Source organism: Mustela nivalis (genome assembly GCF_964662115.1).
Source record: "Mustela nivalis genome assembly, chromosome: 13".
Taxonomy (NCBI): Eukaryota; Metazoa; Chordata; class Mammalia; order Carnivora; family Mustelidae; genus Mustela; species Mustela nivalis.
Genome location: NC_139032.1, coordinates 5435030 through 5455506, shown reverse-complemented (window position 1 = coordinate 5455506; position 20477 = coordinate 5435030). Strand labels below are relative to the sequence as shown.

The window sequence follows — 20477 nt, the reverse complement described above, 5'->3', positions numbered from 1 at the left end:
ACTACTTAGATGCTCTAACTTTTCAATTTGATAAAGCTATGAACATGCTTTATAATATATATTATATAAAATAATATACATTATTTTCCATTGTACCCACCCCATGGTAGAATGTGAGTGTCATAAAGCAAATAGATGGGCCTTTGGGATCTTCTTACTAGAGAAGTCCACATCTGAAATGCATTTGTTTACATTATAAATTTTAGGCAAAATTATATCATATTTAGATATATATGTGTATTTATTTAAAGATATATATTTGTTTAAATATATATCTAAATGCATTCCTCCATATATGTGTATATGTATATATAGAGAAAGAGTGAGACACATACTGAGACAGAGCCACACATGCGAGTATACTAAATCATTTTAAGATGTTCAGTGGCAGTAGTTTTTTGTCTAACAGAAGACATAAAGTGGACAAAACCAGTGCCATCCTCATTTTAACCTTACATTTCTTGCATGAACATTGGTCATGAAAATTGCATGTACAGCTTGATGAACATTGGCCATCCTTCCCTTTTGTCTATCACAGCAGGCAGACCCCCCCATCTTCTCCTCATAGTTGTGCAGTTTGGATTTACAGTTCTTGAAAATGACAGTTCTTGCAAATAAAAGTTCTAATTGACGTATGTATTAAAGGGGCATGCTAGCAAAGTGATACTTAGAAATGAATTAATTTTAACAGTTTTTAAAAAAATATCTAACTTAATAGAATTACCTTTGCCTTCAAGTTCATAAAGCCTTTAAACATACAACTATTTAAATGTTAAAATATAAAGAAAATATTTAATTAAAATATATATTCCCAATCAGCTCTTATGGTGGAATTGACTTTTTATTATAATATGTGTCTAAAAATACCCTTACAGGCCCATGTGTAGATCAGCAGTTGCTAATGTTGAGGCCTATAGTGACAGTTGTCAGTGTGCTTTTTGATTTTTTGTGTACATTATAGATATATCCATATATATTTTCAGAAAGATTTGTCACAAGAGGAAAATCACCTATAATCACCTACTCTAGTATAATTTAAGCTTTGAAGTCTTCATGATAAAATCTTCTTTAAAATAAATATGGTTTCAAATTAGTATTTTTCTTTTTTGGCACATAACTGAAAAAAAATATTTTATACTATATAATTTGTCACCCAAACCATGTATAATTATTTAAAAATCAGGTGAACATATTCATACACAACAAAAATTCAAATCCTGGGTGCTTGTGTGGCTCAGTCGGTTGAGCATCTGTCTTTGGCTCAGGTTATGATCTCAGGGTCCTGGGATTGAGCCCCATCTTGGCTCCCTGCTCAGCGAAGAGTCTGTCTCTCCCTCCCTCTCTGTCACTCCCACTGCTTGTGCTGTTTCTCTCTCAAATAAAGAAATAAAATTCTTAAAAAATTCAAATCCTAAGTTTTAAAATACTATTTATATAATAAAATAATTTAATGGCCCACATTATTTCTAATTTATCATTAGGAAATACGTGAACTGAACCTCACCATAAATCAGAAATTAACCATTAATTTGCCAAAGAGATTCAAAAGGAACACAAAATTTTTCATTACCGAAAATGATGCAACCATTTCTTTTTCCAAGAAAAGCACTATGTGAAATAATGAACCATTTCAGATCATATAAATATTATAAAATTACTCAATTTTGTCTCTTCCTATCTGTCTTCATTGACCAACACAGTGCCTGGCATACTGTTAGTGGTCAATAAACCCTAAAAAAAATGAATGAGTATCAGAGTATTCTCGTTGGGGTTCTGTACTTTATGTAAACATTAGTAAAAAGCAAGTAGAAATGCCACCATGTCGATTATAGTGCTACACAGCAGTATAATATAATTATAACATATTTTTCCAAAAACATTTTGAAGCATTGCTTTGCAAATTTATACCTAAGCTTGAGGACAAGTGTGGGAGAAGTGAGGTCCGGGAGATTTCACTTTCAAAAGCTCTAGAAATCAAATAATATAGATCATAAAATAATTAGATTAGAATTTTAAAAATAATGTTTTGACTTTAAAACTTTATTTTTGGAAGGAAAGAAAATTTGCTGTTGCTGGCTTTGGTTATACCTCTGTTTTTTGTATTTGTGGTTGATACGAGTATCTATCATTTTCAAATACAAAAATTTAGTGTTCTGTTATCCAACCTGTGCAATAGACATCACAATAGGCTCAAACATGGAAATAAACAGGAGCTCAGCAAAAACCTAAAGTAATAATAATTTAACCAATAAGAGTGTGCCTGGGTGGCTCAGTAGGTTTAGTGTCTGCTGTCAGCTCAGGTCATGATGCCCCGGTCCTGGAACTGAGTCCCTACATCTGGCTCCTTGCTCAGTGAGAAACCTGCTTCTCCCTCTGCTTGGAGCTCCTTCTGCTGGTGCTCTTTCTTTTTTTCTCTCTCTCTCCCTCTGATAAATAAATAAAATCTTTCAAAGGAAGAGAGGGAAGGAGTGTTTTTTAATAATCACTTAAATTTCAGGAGGACATGGATCTCCATTTCCCCATGGTCTTCATTTCTCCCTACTATCTTAGATGACCAGACTCTTTATATGCATTAATGACAGTGAAGTAAGTCATTCAAGTTTTCTTGTATCTCAGTCTACAATTGTCAGAAGAATTGTTAATTGTTAATTTAAAAGTGCATATTTTTAGTGTTCATAGTAAATACAGGAATCTTTTAAAAGTTGGATAGTTTTTCATAGAAAAACATGAACATACCCATTTATTTGTGTAGTGTCAACAGGCAGTAGAGAGTATGCTCCTTCAAGAGTTTAAGTGACAAGAATTTAATGAAGGGACTGTCCTGACTGCAGGCAGAGTTTAAGGTGACCAAAAGGGGCAGTGAGGTGTTCTCCCACCCCCCCCCAACTCCCCAGCCCCCCTACAACACCCCCCCATGACAAACAGCAGGCACCCATTAACACTGAGGCTGGAAGGGGAAAGAGAACAAGGTGTTAACCAGAGCCCAGTGAGGCCTGGAGCTATGAAAGAGACAAAGCCTGAAATGAGCTGTGACTCTAGGAAACCACTGCTACCTCCAGACCCATATACCTAAATTCACTGTCTGCCCACCCTCCAGGCTCCTGCTGGTGCCTCCCACTGGCTGAGCCCAACCTGAAGCCAGAGGTCACAGGAGCCTGGGAGACACAGGGCTGAGGTTCAGACCCCCAGGACACACTCAGGGAAAGGCAGAGCTTGGATCCAGGTAGGGGCAGGAAGAGGGGGTCAGACACAATAACAAAGCGGTGACCTGATTTATATGAAATAATGATTGTGCAGGAGAGAATGTTTAGAGTTCTGGTTTAGATTAGATCCAAAGTCTTAGCAAGTACTAAAAACGGGCAGCAAATTTCAAGTTGCTTTTTAAAAAATTTTTAAAAGAAAGTATGGTTATGTACAAATCAATATTAGTCGTAAAGTAAATGGTATTAAAATAGACGTCCAAATCTCTTGACAAGAAAAATTGGAAACAGGAAATACTTTCATTCAGTAATTATAATAAAAGCATACTTTATTTTTAATTTTATTGAATTTTTAATTTTAATTCCAGTTTAGGTAACATATAGTGTTATATTAGTTTCAAGTGTACAGTATAGTGATTCAACAGTTCTATAATAAAAGCATACTTTAAACTGTTTTTAGAGTCAATCAGATTTAAATAGTCAAGAGAGGAACTATTGATGGCCGAGCTGTATTCCATTGTGTATATATAGCACATCTTGTTAATCCATTCATCTGTACTACTCAGCCATCAAAAAAAAAAGAAAAAAAAAAAGAAAAAGAAAAAAGAAATCTTGCCATTTGCAATGACGTGGATGCAACTAGAGAATATTATGATAAGCAAAATAAGTCAGAGAAAGACAATTGTTATATGATTTCACTGATATGTGGAATATAAGAAACAAGGCAAGAGGAGAAAAAAGGAAAAAATAAAACAAGATGAAATCAGAGAGGGAGACAAACCATAAGAGACTCTTAATCTTAGGAAACAAGCAGGGTTGCTGGAGGGGAGGGGCTAACTGGAGGAGGGCACCTGATGTAATGAGTACTGTGTATTATAGAAGACTGATGAATCACTGATCTCTACCTCTGAAACTAATAATACATTATATGTTAATTAATTCAATTTAAATATTAAAAAAGAAAAAGAAAGAAGAACTATTTTCCTCTCAATTACTCTGTTTCTTCAGGACAATGCTTACTCATTACCTTCTTAAATTTATGCTGACTCCTGAGCCATGTTCCACATACATTACAAGTAAATTAGTATTTAGTGAACTAATATTAAACTGGGATTTTTTTTTCTTTGTTCAAAAATTTCCTGGGGGAGGGTGGAAAGCAAGAACCCTAAAATATCATATGAGCAAAAGGAATGAAAAAGAACCATTTGTTTTTGTACTAAGGTGGGCACAGGAATACATTTGATGTTCTCTGGATTAGGTTGCAGGAACTTTTCAGGAATGACTTACCTTCTGCCATGGCTCTAGAAGAGACACCTGTAAATATCTGTGTCTTACTGCTGAGCTTGCTCAGTGGGAGCAGGAGTGCCTGTGAAGGCTGTGGGGCTGACAGGCTAAATGGTTCCCTATCAGGATTGATTATTTAAAGTGCTGAACACCTTGCAAGACAGAGGTGAAAGGGAACTAGAAAAGCATATGCCTGACTGCAGAACTGAAGTTATAGAGAATGGGAAAGATAAAAAATGATGAAAGAGGGGCACCTGGGTGGCTCAGTGGGTTAAGCCTCTGCCTTCGGCTCAGGTCATGATCTCAGGGTCCTGGGATCAAGCCCCGCATCCAGCTCTCTGCTCAGCGGGGAGCCTGCTTCCCCCTCTCTCTGTGCCTGCCTCTCTGCCTACCTGTGATCTCTCTCTCTCTGTCAAATAAATCTTTAAAAAAAAATGACGAAGAATGAAAAATGGAGAATGAAATTAGAGATGGAATAAAGAATGAAGTAGTGACTGTGAGCACATAAGAGAGAGGAAAGAAGATAAATGAGAAAGAAGGGAGCATTTCTGAGCATCTCTTCTAGCATACAGGATAGTAGTTGGGTATCTTTCTCCCCATCATAGTGATGAAGCTGAGGTTCAGAGAACCTACACTCTTTATCCAAGGTCATAAAACCAGTAAGCGATGGAGCCGCTGTTGACCCTCAATGTGTCTTCCCCTAGTGCCTTTGATTTTCCCAGTGCATACAAGGAGAGTAAATCCACAGTCCTTCGCAGACATATCCTGGCCAGTAGGCAGCAGTCTGGGCTTAGTTTTCTTTTCTAGATTTCCAATTGTGCCACCAGAAGTTCTGCCATTCTCTGTCTTCCTACTCTTCAGTCTTGCACATTTCAGAGTAAGAATGTCCTGCCAGCGTGTGCACTGCTAACATAGTCCCTTGCCAAACAGGCAAGGAATTTAACTGAAAGATTATTTTTATAATAATTTACAGAAATTTTGGAATTTAACTTTAATGTCTCCTTTTTTTTTTAAACAAAACCCCACTTTACTTTAGACTGTAATTCATTTATAAACTCCTGAAAGACATAAAAATAGACTCTAATAAGGGGATAAACATACTCAGTTCTTGGGTAGAATGACTCAACAGTTCTTCCTAAGTAAATTTATAAATGCATGCAATCCTAATTTTAAAAAATCAACAAACTATTTTATAGAGTTGGACAAGTTGATACCAACTTTTTTATGAAAATGCAAATATGTAATAAACATTGAAAAAATAAACTACAAGGATATATCAGCTGAAGCAGGCATTAAAACATACTATAAAGAATCTAAAGTTACAATAGTAAGATACTAATACTTGAATAGACAAATTGGCTACTGGAATCGCATGTCCAGAGACAGCATTGAGTATATGCAGAAGCTCAGTGAACTCAAATCACTAGAAGAGGGGCGGGTAAAGATGGACTTTCCTTTTCTTTCAAATTTTAGGATTGCTTATTCTAGCTCTGTAAAAAATGTTTTTGGTATTTTGATAGGGATTTCATTAAATGTGTGAATTGCTTTGGGGAATACAGACATTTTAACAATATTGGTTCTTCCAATCCATGAGCATGGAATGTCTTTCCATTTCTTTGTATCATATTTAATTTCTTTGATCAGTGTTTTATAGTTTTCAGAGTACAGGTGTTTCTTTGGTTTGGTTTATACCTGGGTATCTTATTATTTTGGGTACAGTTGTAAATGGGATCGATTTCTGGATTTCTCTTTCTGCTGCTTCATTATTGGTGTATAGAAATGCAACAGATTTCTCTTATGTTCATCTTGTATCTTCCAACTTTACTGAATTTCTTCATCAGTTCTAGCAGTTTTTTGGTGGAGTCTTGGGGTTTTAAATGTAGAGTACCATGTCCTCTGCAAATATTGAAAATTTTCTTTTTTCCTTGCAGATTTGGATAGCTTTTATTTCTTTAAGTTGTCTAACTGCCCTCTTGATTGTTTCCTGTACTATGTTAAATAAAAGTGGTGAGAGTAAACATCTCGGTCTTATTGAGGGAGGAAAAGAAAAACAAAAGCTTTCTGATGGTCTGTAATGGCATTCATTGGTCTCATTGAAGTTTGCAAACAAACCTAAAACCAAAGTGTCCCCTTTAGAGGATAGATTGTAGGAAGGGTCCTAGAAGAACTAGGCAGCATCTTGGTGGCTTGACCTTTCTTTGTCATTTCTTTACCTTTGCAGAAGTAAGTGCCTGAGGCACCAGAGACCTTATTATTTCACTTCCATTTCCTGTCACTCCTGCCATTCCTGAATATGGGCAGTATGTAGGAAATCATAACTATTTTCACTAACTCCTCTAAGTGATTCTAGATGTATTAATATTTTACCCCACATTTAAAAAGACTTGCTGGACATTTTTAGCAGCCTCAGTTAACAGGGGGGCCTGGGTGGCTCAGTGGGTTAAAGCCTCTGCCTTCAGCTCGGGTCATGATCCCAGGGTCCTGGGATCGAGCCCCACATCGGGCTCTCTGCTCAGCAGGGAGCCTATTTCCTCCTCTCTCTCTGCCTGCCTCTCTGCCTCCTTGTTATTTCTGTCTGTCAAATAAATAAATAAATCTTAAAAAAAAAAGTCAGTTAACATATTGTATTCTTTGTATTTACCCAATTCTTCATAATGTTGTTAAATTATTTCTATCCATTTCAACTTTAATAGAAAAAGCCAGTAACAATTTCCCACCATCTTGAACCTCAGGTACTTAAAGACCACTAAAAAGGTCAAGATGCTCTTTTCAGAGGACCTGAACCCTGAGTCAGTTACATATTTAGCATGTGACCCATAATCTTTACTGTGCAGTGTCTAACTTCTTTATGTTTATTAAGAATGAGCTTGGGCTGAGATAACTGGATCTCCACATGCAAAAGAGTAAAGTTGAACCTTTATTTCATACCGTATATAAAAATGAACTCAAAATGGATCAAAAACCTAAATATAAAAGCTAAAATTGTAAAACTCCTAGAAGAAAACATAGGGGGAAATCTTTATGATTTTGGATTTGACAATGGTTTCTCAATATGACACCTAAAATATAACCAACAAAAGAAAAAATGAATTGGACTTCATAAATATTAAAAACTTTGTATGTGTGAAAGAACACTGGGAGAGTGTAGGAAGACAACCCACATAATGGGAGAAAATATTGGCAAATCTTATGTTTGATAAAGATCTAGTGTCTATCATACTTGAGCAACTCCTGCAACTCAAAAACAAAAATAGAAACAACCCAATTTAAAAATGAGCAGGACTAGAATTTTCTCCAAAGAAGATAACATGAATGGCCAACAAATACATGAAAAAATATTATTAGTTAGGGAAATTAAGGTCAAAACCACAATGAGGGATGCCTGGGTGGCTCAGTCTGTTAAGCGTCTGCCTTTGGCTCAGGTCATGATCCCTGGGTCCTGGGATCAAGTCCTGTGTCAGGCTTCTTGCTCAGTGGGGAGCCTGCTTCTCCCTCTGCCTGCTGCTCCCCCTGCTTGTGTGATCTCTTGCTCTCTTTCTCTCTATGACAATTAAATAAATTAAATCTTAAACACACACACACACACACAATGAGAAACAACTTCAAATCTACTACAATGGGTAAATTTTTTTTAAAAAGGAAGATAATGTGTATTGGCAAAGATGTGGAAAAATAGTAACACCCATACATTGTGGTAAGAATGTAAGATGGTACAGCCACCATGGGAGACATTTTTGTGGTTCCTCAATAAGTTAAACATAAAATTAAGTGATCTAGCAGTTCTATTCCTAGGTATATACTCAAAAGAACTGAAAATCAAGTGTTCAAATAAAAATTTACAAGAATCATCATAGCAGCACTATTCACAATTGCCAAAAGTGGAAATCTTAATGTTCATTAACAGATGAATGGACAAACAAAATGTGATATATCTATACAATGGAATGTTGTTTAGTCATAAATAAGAATGAATACTGATTCATGCCAGACGCAAAAATACACTGTATGATTCCATTTATATGAAATGTTCAGAACAGGCAAATCCATACAGACAGAAAGCAGATTAATGGTTTCCAGGAACTGGGGATGATGGGGAGTAACTGCTTAATGGCCACGGGGTTTCCTTTTGATGAAAATGTTATGGAATTAAATAGTGTTGATGGTTGCACAACATTGTAAATGTCACTGAATTGTACTCTTCAAGATGATGAATTTTCTAGTATGTGTTTTTTACCACAATATAAATAAACCTCAGAAGAATGATTATGAGTAAGGGACATAGGGAGTCTAAGAGCAGGTAGCAGGGATGGGGACTGGACAGAAGGGATTTTCAAAGGGTTAAGGTGAAGACTTTTAAATCCAAGTTCCCCCACTGTTGGTGAGCATGTGTTGACATGCTGCCTCTTTTATTCAAGGCACTTTCTGGTCACTTCTGGTTCTAGAGACAACTCCACTTGCTCATCTTTCTACATACAGAAGGGGTGGCTGCTTTCCTCCTTTCTTCACTACCTGCTTTTTATTTTGGGTTCCTTGTTGCTGCAAGACTCACTTACAGGGCAGACACTGTACTCTCTTGCTTGCCTCAGAACATTAAGCCCTTCCTATTTCAAGATGTTGGTACAGCTTTCACCTCAAAGAAACAGATGAGAGGACATAGAAATGACAGATTGTTGGGAGTTATAGAGGTTTAAACAATTTCAAAAAGTTCTCACAATAATTATTTGCTGTTTTAATTTTTATATATTTGAAAAAGCATGTATTGAGTACCCATTATTTTTTGTTGTAGAAATAAGCCTATCACAGCCCATGCTGGTTTATAGACAAATTACTATAGATTTAGTGGCTTAAAACAACACAGATTACTACTGGACATCAGAAGTCTGACACAGTCTAAAAACTAGGTGTCTGGCAAGGCTACATTCCTTTCTGAGACTCTGGGGGAGAATCTGTTTCCTAGCATTTTCCAGTTTCTAGAGGTCATCTGCATTCCTTGGCTGGTTCTCTTTCTCCATCTTAAAAGCCAGCAACATCACCCTTTTTTTTTTAAAGATTTTACTTATTTATTTGACAGAGATCACAAGTAGGTGGAGAGGCAAGCAGAGAGAGAGGAGGAAGTGTGCTCCCTGCTGAGCAGAGAGATTTATTTCATTTATTTTTGAGGGAGAGAGAAGGAAGTGGAGGTAGGGGCAGAAGGAGAGGGAGAGTCAAGAGAAAATGCTCAAGCGGACTCCCTACTGAGCATGGAGGGCTTGATCCCAGAACCCTGAGATCATGACCTGAGCAGAAACCATGAGTCAGCCCCTTAACCAACTGAGACACTCGGTTAAAAAAAAAAAAAAAAAAATTAACTCCAGGGGCACCTGGGTGGTTCAGCGAAGTGGCCAACTCTTCATCTCATCTCAGATCTCCATCTCAGTGTCCTGAGTTCAAACCCTGCATTGGGCTTCATGCTAGGCGTACAGCCTATTTAAAAAAATTTTTTTAAACTCTAGTATACTTAACATAGTGTTATATTAGTTTTAGGTATACAATATAGTGATTCAACAATGTTAGTTTTATGTGTAAAACAATGTTAGTTTTAGGTGTATAATATAGTGATTCAACAATTCTATACATTACTCAATGTTCATCATAAGGGTATCTTAATCCCTTTCACCTAATTCACCCATCCCCACCACCACCCCTCTGGTAACCCTCAATTTTTTCTCTATAGTTAAGAGCCTTTTTTGTTGTGGTTTCTCTTTTTTTGTCTTTGCTTATTTGTTTTGTTTCTTAAATTACACATATGAGTGAAGTCATACGGTATTTATATCTCTTTTTTCTCTTTACTTAACACTTTCAAGAATTTGTGCGTTTAGACTGGGTTCACATGGATAATCAAGGATAATTTTCCCATCTCCAGGTCTGCTCCCTTAATCATATCTGCAAGGTCCATTTTGCCACATTAGGTTACATATTCACAAGTTCCAGGATTAGGCTGTGGACATCTTTAGGGGGCCAGTGTTCTGCCTACCATATATATCCATATCCATACAAACATTTGGTTATTGCAGCGTAATGCAACCTCTTCCCACTAAACTAGATGAGAAGTTCCTTGAATACAGAGCCTGTACCTCATACATTTCTGGGTCCTGCTTAGCATATAGCACATTATTTTGTGTGTATTAAATAACTATATTTTTCTGGTTCGTAACTGTCATTTCCTTAACAGCAAACTCTTAACAACAGACATACAGGGCAAAGGATGGCGTTCATGTATTTTTTAAATCTTTAGTTTGTTGCCTATACACAGTGAACAGTGAAAAAGGTACCTGACTCATCTTTACATGGACTATATCTGCTTTGCCTACACAGCAGTAGAGCACAGCATGGACCTCTGGAATCTTCTTTCATTCTTGCTGCTTTCCACTTCCAATTGCCATCCTGTTGTTTAACATCGAAATGCTTTACTGGTCACTCAGGTGATATAAAATTAGTTTAGGTATGCCATCTAATGGGATTTTAAGGAAGTATTCATTTTTTACTGAGTGATACTTAGTTTACTGAGTATAGCCATCCGTCTACAATCCTCAGTAACAGGTGAAACAAAGCAACGGGAAACTGAAGTTTGCTAATGATTTGAAAATATCATTATAACTAGTAGTGTGAATCCTTTCCAGCTCAACTTGAACCAAAGTTGTTCATAAAAAAAAACTTTCTGATTTGAAGCTTTTTATGAATTTTTATTAATCAGACTCCTATGACTGATTTAATTTCATGGCTAACTTACTTAAATTGAAAAAGTTATTTGGTTCCATCTTCAATATGCATTATATTAAATCCCTGCCAATTATTAATTATAATTATGTAGCATCATAGAAAAAGAAAAGGCAGAGGTCTCAAGCTAGGTTGTGCATCACTGTCCCCGGGAGAGCTTAGAACAATAACAACATGCCTGACCATGAAGAGATCTAACTGGTCTGAATGGGACTAAAATCCCAAGGCTCCCAGGTGAATAGAATGTAAAGCCAGCTAGGAACCTGAACGTAGCTGAATATCTAATTTGGGTCCTTTTCCCTGAATGAAAAAAAGAACCCAATAATATGGGATTATTGAGTTATGATTTCTTTTTTTACCAAAAAAATAGAAATAAAAAGTAGAACTAAGAAAAAGCCATTGGGGAAAGGATTCTAGTCATTAGGTTTTTCTTTACTATAAGTTTTGCTTTATTCTAATTACCCCTTTGGTTGAGATGCCCTATTTTGGAAAGGAGCCAAAAGATATACTTTCATGAGCTGAAGGCATTAGTATATATGGTGTTTCAACTGGGATTTTAAAAAATCTTTTAAAGAAGTCGCAAAGGCATGTAATCTTCTATTCCAGTGGCTCATTCCTTACATTTGCTGAGTCCTTCTCAGTCCCAGGAGCTCTGGGATATGAGATCAATTCCAGGTCAGCTTTAGCAGTCTGGGTTCATTCAACATGTAGGATGGAACATACCTATCAGTAGCTTCAGGGGTATTGTGATCATTGGTGCTCATTTTATTATGCCTCAAAACTTATAAATATATTCTTCAGTATGTATCAAATGTTTTGTGATATTTCCACCTGATCTTCCAAAATGTCCACAGATTATTTTTCTCTCTAGGCTGTTCTAGTTAGGATCAGAACTTAAGTAGCTTTAGGGTTGGAAAGCTGCTTCAGCCATGTTGATCTATATCTTCTTTGTCATCTTTTGTTAAAATTAGAAGGTAAATAATAAGGTTTATCCTGATCAACAAGGAAAAACTAATCTTCTTAGCCAAACACATGTTGGGAGAATCAATCTGTGTGGGCCAGGAGCAACTGGTACTTTTTACTGGGTGAGCCAAGGATACAGGCTCTGACTGCTGTTTACATGGGCCATTTCTCAGAATTATGTTTGCAGTAAGGAACCTGAGAGATGAAGTAACATGTCTCACCTAAGAGCAACCTAGATGACCACTCATGGCTAAAGTAGTAGATCATGAACATACACTCAGGCTGCTTGAAGTGTTGTATCAAGTCTTCCACCAGTATCTGTGAAGCAGCAAAGGACTAAATTGTTAACCTGCCAGTTGGGTAAAATCACAGAGCCTGCCAGTTTGAGTAACAAGGAAGAGTTACTGAGAGAGACATGGCATTCTGAAAGCCAAAGGACATTCTGAAAGGGACCTCATTGGTTGGGTTATTAGATATGAAAAGACTCTGAGATCTGGTAGGAAATAGTCTCACCCAGATGGTGGTAAGAATGGGAAGGAATAGGAAGGTCTCTCACTGTCTAGTAGGTTAAATGGCGCTGAACAACAAAAGGTAGAATTCAAATAAGCTGCCCCGGGGGGTGCTGTGATTGTGGCCTGTTGTCCTGCGGAGTGGGAGAGGGAAAGACTGTTACCCAGAAGATGGGGTGCAAGTCCCACAGCCCTGCCCAAAGGCCTGGCAGTGTGGCTGTAGCTGAAGGGAGGCCCTTTGAAATGGAGAAGAAATGTAAAGCCTTGCTTACTGGCCCTCAGCTACTCTCTCCTCCCAATTTAGTTGCTTTAGGGAGGAAGGATAGGTGTGCTGAAGAGCTTCATTCAGAGAGGAGAGAGGAGGAATTCAAATGTTTATAGCTCTGTTGGATACAAGTGCTCAAGTACACTTGGTCCTATGTGGGGAGGGTGAACTCAGCACCAGGATGGCTTTAAGAGCTGAGGGTGCAAGGCCGAGCAATGACTCAGTAGAGGCTAAAGAATGGCCCTGAAACCAGTGCCCTCCAGCAACCAGGGGTGTGCCGGGGAGGAAGCAGCATCAATTCTGGAATGAGGAGCCAAAGGGCAAAAGGCTGTCCTTGTCCCTTTGCATTCCCCATCATCTGCAGCTGTGAGACAGTATCGTCTCCTTAACTTCGGAGATAACCTCAGCTAGTACAACTGTTTAACCGCTGTGTTAAATTCTTTGGTCTGTGTTCCCATAGAGGGAAAAAAAGCATTGGAATTCAACTGATAAGAGTTTGAGCAACATTTGCAGTAAGAAAGGGAAATGAAAGTGACCCTTGAGCCGATTCAGGATACTGCAGTTATGTCCCCTGCATATAAATGTATAATGAAATTGATGTGTTACTTGCTTATATTGTAAATATTCATAGTAATAAGGAGACATTCTCTCATTCAGGGATTCCCTGACCCCTTCCAGGTGGTCTATTAGAAACAATATAGAGTCCCAAGGAGAAAAAGAGAAAATCACAGCCAATCACCATCTGCAAATACAGGAACCAAATACCTCGTAGTTTCTGGGGCTGCTACAACAAAGCACACCACGAATTAGGTGGCTTAACAACAGAAATTTATTGTCTCCATTCCAGAGGCTAGAAGTCCAAAATTAAGGTGTCAGCAGGGTTAGTTCCTTTCCAGGGCTGTGTCAGGATCTGTTCCACACCTCTCTCCTTGCCTCATAAATAGCTGCCTCATAGCCCCACAGCATTCTCTCTGTAGGCATGCCTCTGTGTCCAAAGCTCCCCATTTTATGAGGACAGCAGTCCTATATTGGATTAGCGCTCATCCTAATGACTTCATTTTAACTTGACTGACTCTGTAAAGACTCTCTCTCCAAATATATCATTCTGAGATAGCAGGGGTTAGGCCTTTAACTTAATTAAGAATAGTGGGAAGGACACACAGTTCAACCCACAGCATACTCCTTTCAAAAAGGGGAGGCAGCTATTGGCTACAACTGAGCTCTTGTTAAAAATGAATATCTGACCCATGGAGTCTTGTGGCTTTCCAGCCTCAACCCCATCTTGGGGTGGGTCAACTAGGACATGACAATTATAAGGAAAGGGCCTGTTTGTTGGTCAAATAAAGACATATTTGAGGGTATGACTGGCCTGGCCCTACTGTCAACTCAGTTTTGCATAAAGGAGTAGCAGCTGCCCCTTTGGGAAAATCTTCATCTCCTACTCTGCCACATGAAGTAGAGCTACTGGCTTAATAGGACCCTTGGATCCACAGAGATTCTCCTACATGCATGGGCCTGGATTACCTTTGGTTCAGCTAAGCTGAAAACTGAAGGTGCCGATAGTGCTCCTGCTCGTTTGAACTCAGCACTAGCTATAGTGGTCACTGCGATCAGTGGACCGAAATCAAGGCTGTTATCAAAGCTCTGGTCAGCTGCGCTGAGGGGCAGGTTGTTGGGAGGGGTAACTGTACATGGGCCCTGAATGTCCCCACACATTCTTGCTGAGTAGGCCAAGAATGCAAGGCCCAGACTGTTCTTCACAGGCCATTTGTCTGGGATGTGTTTACAGTGAATGACCTTCAGGGATAAGGTCAAGTCCTCCCCCAATTCTTCCGGCTCACTAACCACTATAAAAGCAGTAGATTCCCCAAGCCCAGTGTTCCTCAAATGTGCCATACACCCACTGAGTGCACAGCACCCATTTAAGTCCATCTTAATCACCTCTGTGAGACTTGAAGGACATAGGGATACTCCCACCAACCTCTTGATCGTGTTGCTCATGAGCTAGGAGTAATGAAGTTCTTTGTCTCTGACGGAAGTATCTCCTGTATTCTGCCAGCGTCCAGGAAACAGCAACAGGCTAACTAACAAGCTTAGGTGGGATACAATCCCAGGCCTTCACATATTCTGACTTCACTGATGTAAAAGTCTGTAGTTTCCAAAGGCCTTGGATAAGGGTTCTCTGGGTGTATGACATTCTTGGCTGGCGTGTATGCCCAATGTTTGGTCCTCCCCTATGTCATTCTGCTCTGTTACAACACTTCAGTTCCCAATCTTTAAATTGTTCCACTCTCCCAAAAGAAATCATTATCCTGCAGAAGACACTCTTCATAGCAATAATAACAGTAGCAACAACTAATACTTTTAAAGTGAGAGACACTGTTCTAAAGACTTGAGGCATTGTTCTGTACTCTATACATTGTATACATTGTTCTGTACACTACCATTATTACTCTTCAAAATAGCCCTCTGAAGCGGATACTGTCATCTCCAGTTGACAGACTAGTAAGGCCCACATCATACTGTCAGCGAGGGGTAGAGATGGGATTCAAACCTAGTTAGTCTGCCTTTAGTCCTTACTATTAATCATTCGTCATACTGCCTCACAGTAGGATCTTTTACTCCCAGGGCCATAATGAACCCCAAAGGTCAAGAGATCTTCATTTGAAATCTTAGGAAAATAATTTTAGTCAAACTTTTAACACTTGACTATGACATCCAACAATTTAAAATCCTTTTTGACAACTGATATTAGGCAATCAGACAATCATCTACTTTGCTTTGATCTTTTCTATCTAGCCTATGTATAAACCCAGTGTCAAGTTTTTACCCTGTATATTAATTTCCTATTGTCGCTATAACAAATTATCAACGTTAGTGGCTTAAAACAACATAAATTTATTATCTTATAGTTCTGCAGTCAGAAATCCAAAGTGGGTGGCTGGTGAGATTGTATTCCTTCTCTCAGCTCTAGGAGAGAATCCACACCCTTTCCTTTTCCAGCTCCAAGAGGCTATCTGAATTCCTTTGCCCTTCCTTAGATCTTCAAAGCCAACAGTGTATACATCTTCAAACCTTTCTTTCACTCTCACTTTGACCCTCCTGCCACTCTGTATCCTTTATAAGGACCTTTGTGATTACCTTGAGCCCATCCAGATAAACTAGGATAACCCAGGATCTTCCCTATCAAAAACTCCTTAACTTAATCACATTGCAAAGTCCCTTTTGCTATGTAAGGCAAGGTGTTCACAGAGGATTAGGTTGCAGATATGTGGTGAGGGGAGCAGCCTCATTCTACCTGCCCTATACTCTAAGCAGGTATGTCTTACTTCAGGATGGAGATTTTTAAAAAGTATCTGGATTGGAGATCTAAACACACCCATTCACCAGATAATTAATAGTGCATTTCATCTTGATCCTAAGGATAGAGCCCCAAGAATATTTTACCTTTTTTTTTAAATTTTTTTATTTATTCATTTGACAGACAGAGATCACAAGTAGGCAGAGAGGGAGGCAGAGAGAGAGGAAGGGAAGCAGGCTCCCTGCTGAGCAGAGAGCCCTACGAGGGGCTCCATCCCAGGACCCTGGGATCACGACCTGAGCCAAAGGCAGAAGCTTAACCCACTGAGCCACCCAGGCGCCCCAATATTTTACCTTTTGAGGTCAAAGAGAACAGTACTTCTGGAGTACATGTCGCAGAAACTTTAACCACTGTAACAACATAAAAGCTTAATTATTTGAAAATGTACCTGGAGTCGAGCATTCATAAGCATAAACTCCTGTTGGTTTTTCATGTTTTCACTCATGGATTTTGAAAATATAAATCCCATCTTGACCTAAAATGTGAAAAAGCAAAGAGGCGTAAAACAATATAGCTCATGTATATCCTCATATGCTCTGCTTTGAGCTACTGTAAGCTTATAACAATGTAAAAAGAAAAAAAAAAGATTTCCTGGGAACATGGTGTAGATTATAGTTCTTGCTTCTAACTAGCTGTCTGATCTTTGGCAAATATAACCAGCCTGCTCAACATTTGCTCACCTAAGACCAGGGGACTAAACTTAGACAAATTCCAAAATCTTCTCCTGCCCTATAGCCATACAGCTCCATGTTTCTGATTTTTCTTCCCACTGTAAATCTTAAAGAACTGAATGCTTACAAACGAACAAAGAGACCACTCTTTTCTGTGAGCGACAGGGTGGACACCATCCATTCTCTGACATCCTGTATTGGATGACAGAAACTTTGCTTCTGAGAAGGGGTGATTCAGAAGATGCATTGTACCCCTTGAGGAGAAATTTCTCTGTGCTCCTTGAATTTGTGTTTTAGGGAGTTTTAGGTGTCTCAAGGTCACTATGTCAGTACTCTTGCTGTAATCCCTGCCTCTCTCCTACAGTACCCCTTATTCTGTCACACACTGCTAATATCCCTTAGTTTTCCTCTTCTGGCTTCACCTTTGTTCTCTTTAGGCTACTGCCGAAGTTTCTCAAGAGGGGAAGAACAAAATGATACTTAAATGTCCTGAGAAAAGCAATTTTTTTAATATAATTTTTTATTTTTTATAAACATATATTTTTATCCCCAGGGGTACAGGTCTGTGAATCACCAGGTTTACACACTTCACAGCACTCACCAAAACACATGAGAAAAGCAATTTTTAAATGAATACATGGCATTGCCTGTCTTATTTATCTTACTCAAGAAGTTCTTGGGGCACCTGGGTGGCTCAGTGGGTTAAGCCTCTGGCCTTTGGCTCAGGTCATGAGCTCAGGGTCCTGGGATCAAGCACCGCATCGGGCTCTCTGCTCAGTGGCGAGCCTGCTTCCTCTTCTCTCTCTGCCTGCCTCTCTGCCTACTTGTGATCTCTGTTAAATAAATAAAATCTTAAAAGAAAAAAAAAGTTCTTAAGTGAGCCATCACTTCTAGGGGGCCCAAATTTCAATTTTTTGTTCTTTTTTTTTTTTTTTTTAAGATTTTATTTATTTATTTGACAGAGAGAAATCACAAGTAGATGGAGAGGCAGGCAGAGAGAGAGAGGGAAGCAGGCTCCCCGCTGAGCAGAGAGCCCGATGTGGGACTCGATCCCAGGACCCTGAGATCATGACCCGAGCCGAAGGCAGCGGCTTAACCCACTGAGCCACCCAGGCACCCTCAATTTTTTGTTCTTAATCCAATTGGATAGTTACAGAAGGCTTTCAGTTAGTTGTTAATTTTACTTTCAGAAGACTGCAAAACTCAGGGATGTTACAACTGCTCTATGTCTAGTAATATTGCTGGTTTTCTTTGGTAAGCTACTCAGAAGGGTTGTGAACCTTAGGTCTGAGTAGTCAGTCTCAATGCTTTCTACCCCAAATTCACATTCTTCTGTGAGAAACCCAGCAGAGCTTCTATTTTTCCCTATCATCAGGAAGTAGTAGCTTCTGGTTAACTGAGGAGAAGATACTGGGGGCCGGAGGGCATTTCATGCCAGGCAGGTAGAATGTGTTATCCTTGCTACTCTGGCTCCATGTGAGTGGGAACTGCAAGCCATCCTTCAGTGTCTTCCCTGTATTATGGCCAAGGTTGCATCTTTGAAAGATAGGAACCTCTGAGCCAGAGTCAGCCTCAATGATGGACACAGGAAACTAAACTGTACAGAACAGGCAGGTCATGAGGTTTCCCTGTCCCTCTGCCACTCCCCCACTCCATCCTCTCTGTCCAGAGAGTTAGAGGCCACCCCATGAGGACAGGGAGACCTTACAGAAGTTCTTTCCTTTCTGCAGACTTTGACACACAGCACCCCCCCCACACACACACACGTCAGCTGACTCCAACAGCAGACCAGAACTTGCTTGAAGGAAGGAGCAATGTTTTCCATCTGGGCAGTCCCCATAACGTCTTTTTCCCATAAATGTTTGCATAGAGTATGACTGGTACAAGAGAAACCTAGCTCAGGTCACTTTCCATTCCCTTTTTTTTTTTTTTTTTTTCTGTACATAGGAGTAGATGATTGAATTTTTCCATATTTTGTAAACATTATAAAGGAAACAACTGTCCTCTAATCCTACTCCTACACATACACACCATATATCACAGAACTATGTCTCTTATAGAGCTCCTGTTTATAAAGGGGTGGGACCTCTCCTGAAGTGGAGAGATGGTCCTCATGTCCGCCCTCTAGGGAAGAGAAACTATCTGGAAGCTTAGGGTGTAGACTTACCTGGTTTTGGACCTTGGTTTCTTGGGTCTGGATGGTATTTTGGATGTGTTAGAGAACACTCCCAAGGGTTAAAGGTAGAATCCAAGCAGGTTGAAGAACTTCCCTGTTTTCCTCAACAGAAGCCACACCTGAAAGTGAGTGTACAACACCTTGTGAACTATGTGCTGGGGTTCAGTATTGTCAAGTTCCCTCTCCATTCACATCCTAACAAAGCCATTTTCCAAAGTCTAGGAGGTTCCTTAGGATGCCCAGAATACTCTCAGCTTTCTCTCTATGAAATCAAGCAAGAGTGATCTTGTAATAGGGATAATTTTGAATTCACTCAATTGAATAAGGTTAAGTCCTTCAAAACTCCCAATACTTTATCATTGGTGACAAATGTTTCACTATTTACAACTAAGATACCAGTATGTCTCAGAGGGCTTAGAGTGCTGATTTGGTCTCTTCTGCCTTCATTTTTCCTTTGCTTATTCCTGAGACCTTAGAAAGGGCTCTCCAATGCTCCAGCCCCTTTCCTCCGTGCCAGAGTTTACAATGGGAAGGGCTATTTCTGAGGAGTGCAGGGGCAGCAAGCTCCAGGCAGCCTTCCTCCAGTCACCCTGGGAATGAGGATTTGATTTTACTTATTGAAAGAGAGACAGAGAGAGAGAGAGAGATAAGTTCATGACCCATGACCTCTTGTCATCCACATGTCTGTGCTGATTCATTTCCTGATCAAATAACACAGTACACACATTTATGACTGGTGGCATAATTTCATTGGGTTTCTGGTCTTTTTTACATTCCATTCAATCTGGGCCACTTCCCCAAAGTATTCCAGCTCAGAACCACCCCACAGCTTCCGGGAGGTTTTCCCTAGTGTAGACCCATTGTTGTAACTCGGGGATTTCCTGCAGTCCTGAGATTATTTCCGTTAATAATGCCCTGCCTACTTTCCCCCAACTGCGTTACATCGATAGGGGAGGGGCCAGGAGTCCTTCCCAGCGGTCTTCGAAAGCGAGGCTGGAGATGCAGGTCAGCCCTGGGGGCGGGAGGGGAGCCAACTGGAGGTGCGCCCGAGGAGGGGGCCAGCGCGGCCCGGCGGCCCGGCCTCCCCACCCCAGCTCTCGGAATGCCGGCTGTGCGACCGGCGCTCACTCACTGGGCAGCAGGTGGCGGAGGTGCGCAGAGACCGTACTCGCTGCAGAGGCCTGCAGACCCCGGGGGTCCCGTGGATCGTGACCGGACCGGGACGCGCCGGGCTAAGCCTCGGGCGGGACTAGACGGCCGTGACAGTGACGCCGAAGCTCGGCCAATCAGGG

The 20477-nt window shown here is 39.7% G+C and overlaps 1 protein-coding gene across 7 annotated transcripts in view; it reads right to left on the bottom strand.

Annotated features, from left to right (window-relative positions):
- The window catches only part of PLGRKT (plasminogen receptor with a C-terminal lysine), a 49679-nt gene extending 29202 nt beyond the window's left edge, over window positions 1-20477 (bottom strand). For 2 of the 7 annotated variants that reach the window (XR_014301573.1, XR_014301574.1), the window contains exons 1-3: window positions 20105-20475; window positions 19177-19304; window positions 16727-16813 (exon numbers count right to left, since the gene is read on the bottom strand). Coding sequence is in view for 4 of the 7 variants with exons in the window: in XM_082694346.1 (XP_082550472.1) it covers window positions 16727-16807 (81 nt within the window). In the remaining 3 variants the exon portion in view is untranslated. Of the gene's footprint in view, window positions 1-16726; window positions 16814-19176; window positions 19305-20104 lie in introns of all 7 variants that reach the window. The other 5 variants (XR_014301575.1, XM_082694343.1, XM_082694346.1 and 2 more) reach the window with 4 other exon arrangements.